Source organism: Branchiostoma belcheri, unplaced genomic scaffold (genome assembly GCF_001625305.1).
Source record: "Branchiostoma belcheri isolate BF01 breed outbred unplaced genomic scaffold, Haploidv18h27 scaffold88, whole genome shotgun sequence".
In the NCBI taxonomy this organism is placed as follows: domain Eukaryota; kingdom Metazoa; phylum Chordata; class Leptocardii; order Amphioxiformes; family Branchiostomatidae; genus Branchiostoma; species Branchiostoma belcheri.
Genome location: NW_017804553.1, coordinates 1309928 through 1320843, shown reverse-complemented (window position 1 = coordinate 1320843; position 10916 = coordinate 1309928). Strand labels below are relative to the sequence as shown.

The 10916-nt window shown below is 46.9% G+C and overlaps 2 protein-coding genes across 2 annotated transcripts in view; one reads left to right on the top strand and one right to left on the bottom strand.

The window, feature by feature from the left end:
• Window positions 1–146: 146 nt before the first annotated feature.
• On the bottom strand, window positions 147–2178 carry LOC109487439 (nitrogen permease regulator 2-like protein). Its single transcript, XM_019791434.1, has 4 exons — window positions 1964–2178; window positions 1551–1753; window positions 887–1030; window positions 147–530 (listed from the first exon to the last, which is right to left on the bottom strand). Exons 1-4 carry the CDS (start codon window positions 2160–2162, stop codon window positions 216–218), a joined length of 861 nt encoding a protein of 286 aa, XP_019646993.1. The 5' UTR covers window positions 2163–2178; the 3' UTR covers window positions 147–215.
• Window positions 2179–2385: 207 nt separating this feature from the next.
• The window catches only part of LOC109487414 (alanine--tRNA ligase, cytoplasmic-like), a 10601-nt gene continuing 2070 nt past the window's right edge, over window positions 2386–10916 (top strand). The window contains exons 1-15 of the mRNA XM_019791404.1: window positions 2386–2526; window positions 2930–2981; window positions 3869–4018; window positions 4522–4710; window positions 5056–5201; window positions 5624–5815; window positions 6357–6501; window positions 6939–7084; window positions 7408–7516; window positions 8155–8305; window positions 8558–8682; window positions 8978–9122; window positions 9885–10054; window positions 10216–10329; window positions 10491–10628. Of these exons, the coding sequence (XP_019646963.1) occupies window positions 2967–2981; window positions 3869–4018; window positions 4522–4710; window positions 5056–5201; window positions 5624–5815; window positions 6357–6501; window positions 6939–7084; window positions 7408–7516; window positions 8155–8305; window positions 8558–8682; window positions 8978–9122; window positions 9885–10054; window positions 10216–10329; window positions 10491–10628 (1935 nt within the window). The 5' untranslated portion in view covers window positions 2386–2526; window positions 2930–2966. The remainder of the gene's footprint in view (window positions 2527–2929; window positions 2982–3868; window positions 4019–4521; window positions 4711–5055; window positions 5202–5623; window positions 5816–6356; window positions 6502–6938; window positions 7085–7407; window positions 7517–8154; window positions 8306–8557; window positions 8683–8977; window positions 9123–9884; window positions 10055–10215; window positions 10330–10490; window positions 10629–10916) is intronic.

Sequence of the window (10916 nt, the reverse complement as noted above, 5' to 3'; positions counted from 1 at the left end):
GGTGTTTGGGTTAGGGTTAGGGTTAGGGTATGTATGAAGTACTGGGCGGGGTGTGGCTGGGTTAGGGTTAGGGTATGTATGAAGTACTGCACCTGGGCGGGGTGTGACTGGGTTATGGTTAGGGTTAGAGAAAGGGTTAGGTTAGGTTAGGGTTAGGGTTAGGGTATGTATGAAGTACTGCACCTGGGCGGAGTGTGGCTGGGTTAGGGTTAGGGTTAGGGTAAGTATGAAGTACTGCACCTGGGCGGGGTGTGGCTGGGGTGTTTGGAGACGTAGGCGAGACACTCGCTCTGCAGCCGTGAGTCCTGCACCAGTGTGTGGATGTCGGGCGTGCAGACGTACACGTTGGAGTACTGGAAGATGGGCAGCAGCGTGATGACTCCGTAGTACAGCATGTTCTGCACACAGATGCGCACCAGGTTGATGTCCACATCTGCCTCCTGAGCAATCCGCTGCACGTGGTTAAACCCGTCAATGTACGGCAGGATCTGCTGGGTGGTCAAGTCCCACTGGCTCGATACAAACGACTCCTGGGGGGAAACAACCACAAACATTTATACTTATACACCGTCCTTACCATTTATTACATACATGATGTATGTCAGCAACAGTACAGTAGGCATGTATGTATGTAGAATCTGCTGGGTGGTGAAGTGCCACTGGCTGGACACAAACGACTCCTGGGGAGGAAAACAATAAAACAAACATTTGTCTATAATGTTACAGGATCAGCAACGGTACAGCAGACATGTAAGTATGTAGGATCTGCTGGGTGGTGAGGTCCCACTGGCTCCATACAGATACATGTATTACCAACACACTTTCAAGACTGTACCTTCTCTTAACGAAGGAACACAGGCACATGGTGCTTAAGACTTTATAGTACCTTATCTTTAAGGAAGACGGGCACGTGGTGCTCGAGCACGACGGGAGGCTCCTCGGAGGTTGGGACGATCTTCAGGTGCAGCGTGTTGGACTCGTTGATGGGGACGCTGCAGGTGCCACAGGTGTTCAGCTGAGTCAGCAGTTCCTGGGGGCGGGAACAAAAAATTTCTCATGACTGTCTTTCAGTACCTTGTTTCTTTCTTTCTACCTTTTACAATCTACAAAACATTTATCTTAAGTCCTTGTACTAGAGTACTTAAATATTCATATCTGTGACGTGTTGAGATACAAAATCACCCACCCATGCCAGCCCACGTATCTGTATAGCCGGTATAACCGCCCTTCGGCATAACACACCAGCTTCACAGGCACTCGGTGCGGCAGCAGCTGGCTAGATTTCATCCATGATTTCACCAAATGACTTGTTAGTTACACCTAACCCTTGAACATCTAACTCTAGACATTGTTTTTTTTTTTTAAAGCTAATAAACTTAAAAGCTATCTAATGATAGTGCCCCTACTGTACTTCTGTCCTTGATGACAAGTTCCACTCTGCGATAGTTCTAAAGAAAGAATGAATTTTTGAACACCTCTAAAGAAAACAACAACAACGGAGGTACAAAAACACATCCCCACGCCCCCTGCCACGCCCCCTCCCCTCCCACCTTCATGACTTGCGGCAGCTTCTGTTTGCTCTGCTCGTCCGACAGAAACCCGGTCTCCAGCTCCAGGGTCGTCAGATATCCCGCCAGCTTCTTCACCACGGGCTCGTACCGCTGACTGTCGGCGTCCGACCCGAACACGAAGCACAGGTTAAACAGCAGCGCGTTGCGAGAGTACTTCGCGTTCTGGATAGACACCGGGCAGCCTGGAAGTAGAAACATCACACAAAAACAGTCACAAAGTGTTAAATACTGTACCTAGAGAGAAAATCGACTTTGAACTGACCCATGCGCAAGCCAGCACCAAGAGAACACGTCTAGCGATATATTATGAGACGTTGAACCAATGAGCTTCCATCGTAAATTCAGGTAAATTCAGGTAAACAAGGACAACAACAACAAACCCAACAACCTACCTATGATTCTGTGTCCTAGGGCGTCCAGCGTAATCAGCTTGTTCTGCAGCTGTGGCTTCGTGATGATGTAGATGTGCACAGAGTCGAACAGTTTCTGCGAGATGTAGTCCTCGGGAACCTGGAAGGTGATTTTGGGCCCCGCGACGGGGTGGAATTCGCTGAAGAAAATGCAGCGGATTTTATTCCGCCCGTCCGCCATCTTGGCGCGGAGTGATAAACCGTCAACCGGCGTAAAGCGCCCTGGTTAACTAGTTAACGATTAGTTATCATCATTTGAAGATAATTTGCGATAATAAAGCTCAATTCGCTTTTAATTAAACAATCACGACTCTTTTTGAACCGTTTTGCGATGCAATTATGAGTACTTAATCGTCTTATGATGTATGTTGTTGGTACTATTTTATTAAGCGTGAGTGTGCGGTGTGTTGTACGCCCCTTCCGTGTTGCATGGCCAGTTGGTCGAGTTGACTGGACCACAGAATCCGCGAAGTTTCCCAGCATATGCACCCACTTGGCGGTTTGTTTCAGCACATCTGAGGGAGAGTTCACATCTAGAAGACAAGGTAAGGGGACTAAGGGGCTGTCGTCTGCGTCTGAAGCTGAAGGGCGGGTATTTTGTCGCGTTTGGAGTGTCGCATGTAGGCCGCATGGTTGCGTCATGCACCGCCCCCCTCCCCACACAGACTTGCCCTGCTGGGCTGGTTTATTACACTGTGCCCGGCCTATCCCGGCTTTGTCATTGTAATCAGTGACGCAATCGTGAGAAACACCATTATAAAGATTTCGTCATTCTAGCAACCATATAAAACTCAGCCTGTTCACAATGTTATAGTATTCTGAATATTCCCATATTCCTGACTGAAGCCAGTATCTACAGTGAGTAGGTTTGAATATATTTCAGTCTGTATTAAATTTTACCTGGTTTCTCCTTTATTCGTGACTCTGTCTTTCTCCTCTCTGTTAAAGCTGTTCTCCATAAAAAGTTACCTCCTCTCCATCCAAGATGACAGGCGATCTGGTCAGTTTCTCTCCATTTTATTTTCTGTTGTCATTTTCTTTCTGTTTGCATCACTTTTTCTCTTTGCTTTCATTTGTTCAGTTCACTGTGTGTCCAGTTTCAGTCTTTTTTTCTGCGTGTTCTCATCAATAATTGTCACATCCATTGAAGTTTGTTTTACTTGAGCGGGAGCAGTCAAAACTGGACGGCAGTCCTACCCAACTGAAAACTCTACTCTCTACTCTACTCTTGAAAAGTTAATTTGAAGACCAGAGGTCTGGTTGGAGATAGAGAAAGCAGCAGGTGTTCCCCCTGGCAGAACCCAATGGAACTGCAGGGTACCTCCCTCCTACAGGTTAAATGATCAATGAATGATGATAAACCAGATAAACCTAAATGGGCTTCTTAATGATTATAATTTGAATACCCAGGTGAACCTGACAGGACGTGAACATGTGCGGGGCACGTTTGTTTATGTTGTTGTGTTGTTTATTGTTTTGTTGTCTCCAGATGCTGCAGCTAAGTCTAACAGGTGAACAGGTGCGGGACATGTTTGTTGTTGTTATTGATGTTTGTTGTTGTGTTGTTTATTGTTTGTTTATTGTTCCCAGATGCCGCAGCTGAACCTGACAGGTGAACAGGTGCTGGACATGTTTGTTGTTATTGATGTTTATTGTTGTGTTGTTTATTGTTTTGTTTGTTGTCTCCAGATGCCGCAGCTGAGCCTAACAGGTGAACAGGTGCGGGACATGTTTGTTGTTATTGATGTTTATTGTTGTGTTGTTTATTGTTTTGTTTGTTGTCTCCAGATGCCGCAGCTGAACCTGACAGGTGAACAGGTGCGGGACATGTTTGTTGTTATTGATGTTTATTGTTGTGTTGTTTATTGTTTTGTTTGTTGTTCCCAGATGCCGCAGCTGAACCTGACAGGTGAACAGGTGCGGGACATGTTCATTAAGTACTTTGAGGAGAAACATGAACACCTGGAGGTCCACTCCTCCTCAACTATCCCGCTGGACGACCCCACGCTGCTCTTCGCTAATGCTGGGATGAACCAGGTTAGTTCATTAACTCATTAACTAGCCAGGTTAGTCCATTAACTCATTAACTAATCATTAACTTATTGATAACTACACCATCCCTCTGGACGACCCTACGCTGCTGTTCGCTAATGCGGGGATGAACCAGGTTAGTTCATTAACTCATTAACTAGCCAGGTTAGTCCATTAACTCATGAATCATTAACCTACAGATAAGCTATTGTCTTCTAGAGGTCATGCCATGTATTTTGGTACATTTGTAAATGAAATGATCTCTAGTACATCATCAGTTGTACAGTACTGATAATCCAGTGACTGATCCTCAGTCTTGTTAGCTTCCCAAGATCCACTTGTTGGCAGGATAGTAGATCTTGAAGAGATTGAACTAAAGCTACTAAGGCTGGACTCCAGACTAGCCTCCATGACCCGTGCTGAACTGGTAATATTTACCTTCCCTTTTATCCTAGCGACTTCCTTTGGAACTGCAGGTGTTTATTAGTGTTTGTGTTTATTCCCCACAGTTCAAGCCGATATTCCAGGGCACGGTTGACCCCAGTAACCCCATGGCGAAGTACCGCCGGGTGGTGAACTCACAGAAGTGCATCCGCGCCGGCGGCAAGCACAACGACCTTGACGACGTGGGCAAGGACGTCTACCATCACACCTTCTTCGAGATGTTGGGAAACTGGTCCTTCGGAGACTACTTCAAGGTACGGAGACTGTCTGATTCCTCCACCTAATCCATCTCTTCATAGTATACTTTTCCTGACATTGTGTGTGATTTTTGGTTACTTTCTTCTCAAGGTCAATAGACCTGGACCAGAGGGTTGTCACCATGGTAACTGGTGCTGTAGCAGAGAACTTGTGGTGTTGTATTACATTATGTAGCAATGTGGCAGGGTGCTGGAGGGGCTGGTCACCATATATAGAGATAGCACTAAGATTGTTAGGCAAGACTATATGAAGGTATAGTCTTGCCTAACAATCTTGGAGGTAAATGTTACGCATTTGAGTTCAAATGTTACCTTTCTTGTTTGTTTGTTTGTTTACTTCAGAAAGAGGCGTGTGCGTGGGCGTGGGACCTGCTGGTGAACGGCTACCAGCTTGAGAAGGAGCGGATGTATGTGACGTACTTCGGCGGCAACAAGGACCAGGGCCTGGAACCCGACCTCGAGTGCCGCCAGATCTGGCTCGACCTCGGGTGAGTCTTAATGCCTCCTCATTGGTCAGGGGTGCACCTGGGGTGAGTTGTTTCTGCCTCCTCATTGGTCAGGGCTGCACCTGGGGTTAGTCTTTCTGCCTCCTCATTGGTCAGGGGTGAGTCTTTCTGTCTTCTCATTGGTCAGAGGTAGTCCTTCTGTCTTCTCATTGGTCAGGGGTAGTCCTTCTGTCTTCTCATTGGTCAGGGGTAGTCTTTGATGTGAAGTAAGACTTTCCTGACTCTCCACCCCACCCCCCTTACAGTGTTGCAGAAGACAGGATCCTGCCAGGCAGCATGAAGGATAATTTCTGGGAGATGGGCGAAGTCGGCCCGTGTGGACCCTGCTCTGAGATCCACTACGACCGCCTGGGTTAGGGTCAGGGTTAGGGTTTTGTACTAACTGTATTTCCTGACTGTTGCAGTGTTGCTGAGGACAGGATCCTGCCAGGCAGCATGAAGGATAATTTCTGGGAGATGGGTGAGGTCGGCCCGTGTGGACCCTGCTCGGAGATCCACTACGATCGCGTCGGCGGCCGGGACGCTTCTCACCTGGTGAACATGGACGTGCCGGAGGTGCTGGAGATCTGGAACCTCGTCTTCATGCAGAACAACAGGTGAGATATACAGGTGTGGGACAGGTGAGACATACAGGTGTGTGGGACAGGTGAGACAGACAGGTGTGAGAGACAGGTGAGACATACAGGTGTGTGGGACAGGTGAGACATACAGGTGTGTGGGACAGGTGAGACATACAGGTGTGAGAGACAGGTGAGACATACAGGTGTGTGGGACAGGTGAGACATACAGGTGTGTGGGACAGGTGAGGCATACAGGTGAGACAGGTGAGACGGGTATCTGGATCGAGAATGATAGGGATGGATCATTAATGATCTTGGGGTGGGGTTGTAGCACTGACATGTCGGACTGGTCATTACTGATCTTGGGGAAAGGTGTAGCAAAGACCTATCAGGGGCTGTAGCACAGGCATCTATACAGTTTGTACATGTTTGTTTGTTTGTTTGTTTGTTAGAGAGCCGGACAGGAGCATCACCAACCTGCCTAAGAAGAACATAGACTGTGGGATGGGGCTGGAGCGAATCCTGTCTGTGGTGCACATTATTTACATGTTTGTTTGTTTGTTTGTTTGTTGTTTAGAGAGCCTGACGGAAGCATCACCAACCTGCCCAAGAAGAACATCGACTGTGGGATGGGGCTGGAGCGGATCCTGTCCGTCGTGCAGGGCGTTCTCTCTAACTACGACACCGACCTCTTCACTCCGTTCTTTGCTGCCATACAGAAGGTGGGGAGGATGAAAATTTCTAAATTTTTTACTTAAACAAGGAATGGCAGCCTCCCCCACTTCACTCAGTCCTCTACATCAAATCCACATCAAATCTATAACCTCTAATGTCAGACTTCTAGCCTTTAGTTTAAAGACTCACGAGCAGAAGCCATGGTTCTGGTTCTGATACTATTTTTCTGAATACCAAGAAGCAGTAAGTTGTATCGGCAAATTGACATTGAGTTTGGACCAGGCAGCAGATCTATCAAACCGCATCAATATTCTGGTAACCCCCCAACCACCCTCCAGTTGAATTACAGGCCACAGTAGAAATGTGCTTTTCCAGAAAAATAACCCTTGCCTCTGATCTTGTGCGTGCTTCTAACTCCTAAACTCTAATTCCTGACCTCTAACTCCTGACCTCTAACTCCTGACCTCTAACCTTGTGCCCCCAGGCCACTGGAGTTCGACCCTACACCGGGAAGGTCGGGTCAGACGACGCTGACGGAATCGACATGGCGTACCGGGTTCTCGCTGACCACGCTCGAACGCTAACCATCTCCATGTCTGACGGGGGCAAGCCCGACAACGTGGGGAGGGGGTGAGTACAGAAAACTGCACTGCAGGGAACTTTTCAAGTCCTATAAACTGTTCTTCCAACGTGAATACAACATAGCCACCATACAGACAACATGGGGAGGGGGTGAGTACAGCAAACTGCACTGCAGGGAACCTTGTTACAGAGCTACACCTCAAGCACGTTAAAGATCCCACCGCACTTATCGCAGGAGTGGGGGTCCTTCCCAGTGTGTGTGGCTCAAACCGTACAGTAGTATCTTGTACTTGCTGTACAAAACTGGTGTGTTATGCCTAAAGGCGGTTTATCAGACCCAGTTATGTGAAGCAAACCTTCCATGTCCCCAGGTACGTGTTGAGGCGAATCCTACGGCGCGGCGTGCGCTACGCGACCGAGAAGCTGAATGCTCCGCGGGGGTTCTTCGCTTCGCTCGTGGACGTGGCCGTGCAGACACTGGTAGGTCATCTCAAGGTCACCGGAATGAAACAAAACGTCTTTATCATTGACTGAGTTTGTAGCATTCTTAGCAATGTAATATTTTTAATACCCTTAGCATATATATATTCTCTGCATATGTGAGGCATTCAACGTCTGTTTAGTTCTTCTTTTTAGATCAAGGATGAGATTAACTTCGTATGTAAGCTTTGAAATGTTGTTTTGTTATAAAGGTTTTGTTATGGTCCTCTCATGGAAGTTGCATTGGTATGTTTATTTAGAATCTCCAAACAGCTTCTAAAACCTGTAAAGTTTTCTCTAAGTTTGGTCCTGCTGGCTTCTAGACCTTCTCCCTTCTGCAACAGGAGGTCAAAGGTGGTATAGGTCTAAACCAGAATTCCCTAGTCAGCTGTGACCTTGGTTTCCTTTGACCTTCCTAGAAAAGTTTTGCTGTGGCCCTCTCATGGAAGGTATGCTAGTATGTATTTAAAACTTCCCAATTGCATCCTAATTTCTAACCCGTAACTATGTAGTTTTCAGTAAGTTTGGTCCTGCTTGTTTCTTAATCTCCTGCGACAGGAGAAAGATGGTCAAATGTGGTAGGTCTGAAACATAATCCTCTAGTCATCTGTGACCTTGGTTTCCTGTGACCTTCCCAGGGCAGTGCCTTCCCGGAGATCACCAAGGACCCTCAGATGGTGAAGGACATCATCAACGAGGAGGAGGAGCAGTTCTTAAAGACGCTGTCTCGGGGACGCAGGGTTCTGGAGAAGAGAATCACCCAGCTGGGAGACTCCAAGGTCGTGCCAGGTCAGGGAGGTTTCAGCACCTTCTGTTGGAGTAAAAATCATGCTGACAAACTGGAATGTAGTAATGCAACAGCAACACTTGGTTCCTGGGTTAGTTAATGAGTTAATAAGTTAGTTAATAAGTTACTATGCCTGCAGGAGAGACTGCCTGGCTGCTGTACGACATCTATGGTTTCCCTTTGGATCTGACTAGCCTGATGGCTGGGTTAGTTAATGAGTTAATAAGTTAGTTAATAAGTTACTGTACCTGCAGGAGAGACTGCCTGGCTGCTGTACGACACGTACGGTTTCCCTGTGGATCTGACCAGTCTAATGGCAGAAGAGAAGGGACTGACGCTGGACTGTGCTGCGTATGAGGAGTGCAGGAAACAAGCTCAGGTCAGAAACTTCTCATCCCTGCCTGCTAACCATAGTAGGCTTAAGAACTCATCGGCACATTCTCTGCAAATATACAGAGTTTGGCACAATGAACACCATTCATTCAACAGGTTCAGTTAACCACTGATGACATGATGCTACTTGAAATGTTCAAAATGTATAAGAAACTGTTTTCTTGTGAACACTGATAGTGCTAGTGTTTCAACTGTTTGAGACTTAATTCTGTCACCCATTCTACGGACCCTTAAGTTTGCTTGTTTTTGAGATTACTCATTTGAAATATCCCTCTGAACAGATCCGTTCCCAGGGGAAAGGAGCGGGTGTAGACGACAGTGTTAACCTGGACGTGCACGCCATCAACGAGCTACAGGAGAAGGGCTTTCCTCCGACCGACGACTCACCGAAGTACCAGTACAGCCATGATGATAACGGGAACTATGGTAAGTACCGGTACAGCCATGATGATAACGGGAACTATGGTAAGTACCAGTACAGCCACGATGATAACGGGAACTATGGTAAGTACCAGTACAGCCATGATGATAACGGAAACTATGGTAAGTACCAGCCATGATGATAACGGGAACTATGGTAAGTACCGGTACAGCCATGATGATAACGGGAACTATGGTAAGTACCAGACAGCCATGATGATAACGGGAACTATGGTAAGTACCAGTACAGCCACGATGATAACGGGAACTATGGTAAGTCCCAGTACAGCCATGATGATAACGGGAACTATGGTAAGTACCGGTACAGCCATGATGATAACGGGAACTATGGTAAGTACCAGTACAGCCATGATGATAACGGGAACTATGGTAAGTACCGGTACAGCCATGATGATAACGGGAACTATGGTAAGTACCAGTACAGCCATGATGATAACGGGAACTACGGTAAGTACCAGTACAGCCATGATGATAACGGGAACTATGGTGGGTATAATTAACAAGCTTTCTAACAAGTTTCTCTTGAAACTTCTAGAAAAATTCCAGCCATACAACATTTTTGTTGAAATGATATCTAAAGAGAGGTGCCTTGCTGTGTTGTTAGCCTCGGCCTTGTGATGTTTGTAGCTTGGTTAGGTTTGAATTCTGTGTTATGCTGATTGCTCACTGCTGCCCCCTAGTGTTCCCGCCCTACACTGCAGCACTATGTTGTTACCCTTGTGCTGACTGCTCACTGCTGCCCCCTAGTGTTCCAGCCCTGCACTGCAGCCGTGGTGTCGCTGCGGAGAGACAAAAAGTTCGTCCAGGAGGTCACCACAGGTCAGGAGTGCGGCGTGCTGCTGGACCGTACCAACTTCTACGCCGAGCAGGGGGGGCAGATCTACGACGAGGGGTACCTTGTCAAGGAGGATGACGAGGTGAGGAGAGATGATGTCATCTTTCTTATCATCACAGTTACGATCATAGAAGGATGAAAACACACAGAATAACATCAGAAGAGCGTACTTCATGGATTTCAGTGATTTTGGGTGACGTATGGTTGAACGTGAAACACAAACTCTCCCCTTGCATGTCCCAGGAAACAGAGTTTACCGTGAAGAACTGCCAGGTGCGGGGGGGCTACGTCATGCACATCGGAACACTGGTCGGAACTCTCAAGGTCGGAGACAAGGTCAAACTCTTTGTGGACGAGGTAGGTGCAAATTGTTTGTTTGTTTGGTTGTTTATTTGTTAGCAGGGTTGAAAGTGTCACCACTGGATTTGTCTGGAATTTTGCCTTACCATCTCCCATCTGATGATGATGTTTTCGACACTTAAAAGACACGTATTTTGAAAATTATGCCCCCCCCCCAGGCGAGAAGGAGGCCCATCATGAGTAACCACACTTCCACACACGTGCTGAACTTCGCCCTGAGACAAGTCCTCGGCGAGGCAGACCAGAGAGGCTCCCTCGTCGCCCCCGACAGACTCAGGTTCGACTTCTCCGCAAAGGTGGGAAAGTTCCTTGTTAAATATAAAATAAAGTACTTTTACAGTGAGTTCATTGTGAGGTTTACAGTGAGGTTTACTGTACAGAAATCCTTCAGTATCACCTGTAGTTCTGTCCATGTAACACCATCTCCATCCCCCCAGATAGAACAAAAAGACTTAAGAACACTTTCATACATCAGTCCACCAGACTCTATAATCAGACTGTACATGTATAATCAGGATGGTACTTATTATGTTTGGAATGTACAGCTCATATTAGACATGATAAGTATGTATAGATGTATTTGT

Coding starts and splice junctions, on each gene's coding strand:
- LOC109487439 (XM_019791434.1), bottom strand. CDS start 2,162: ATGGCGGACGGGCGGAATAAAATCCGCTGCATTTTCTTCAGCGAATTC. Junction 1,754..1,963: donor CCTAGGACACAGAATCATAG/GTAGGTTGTTGG, acceptor TTCTACTTCCAG/GCTGCCCGGTGTCTATCCAG. Junction 1,031..1,550: donor AGCTGCCGCAAGTCATGAAG/GTGGGAGGGGAG, acceptor TCCCGCCCCCAG/GAACTGCTGACTCAGCTGAA.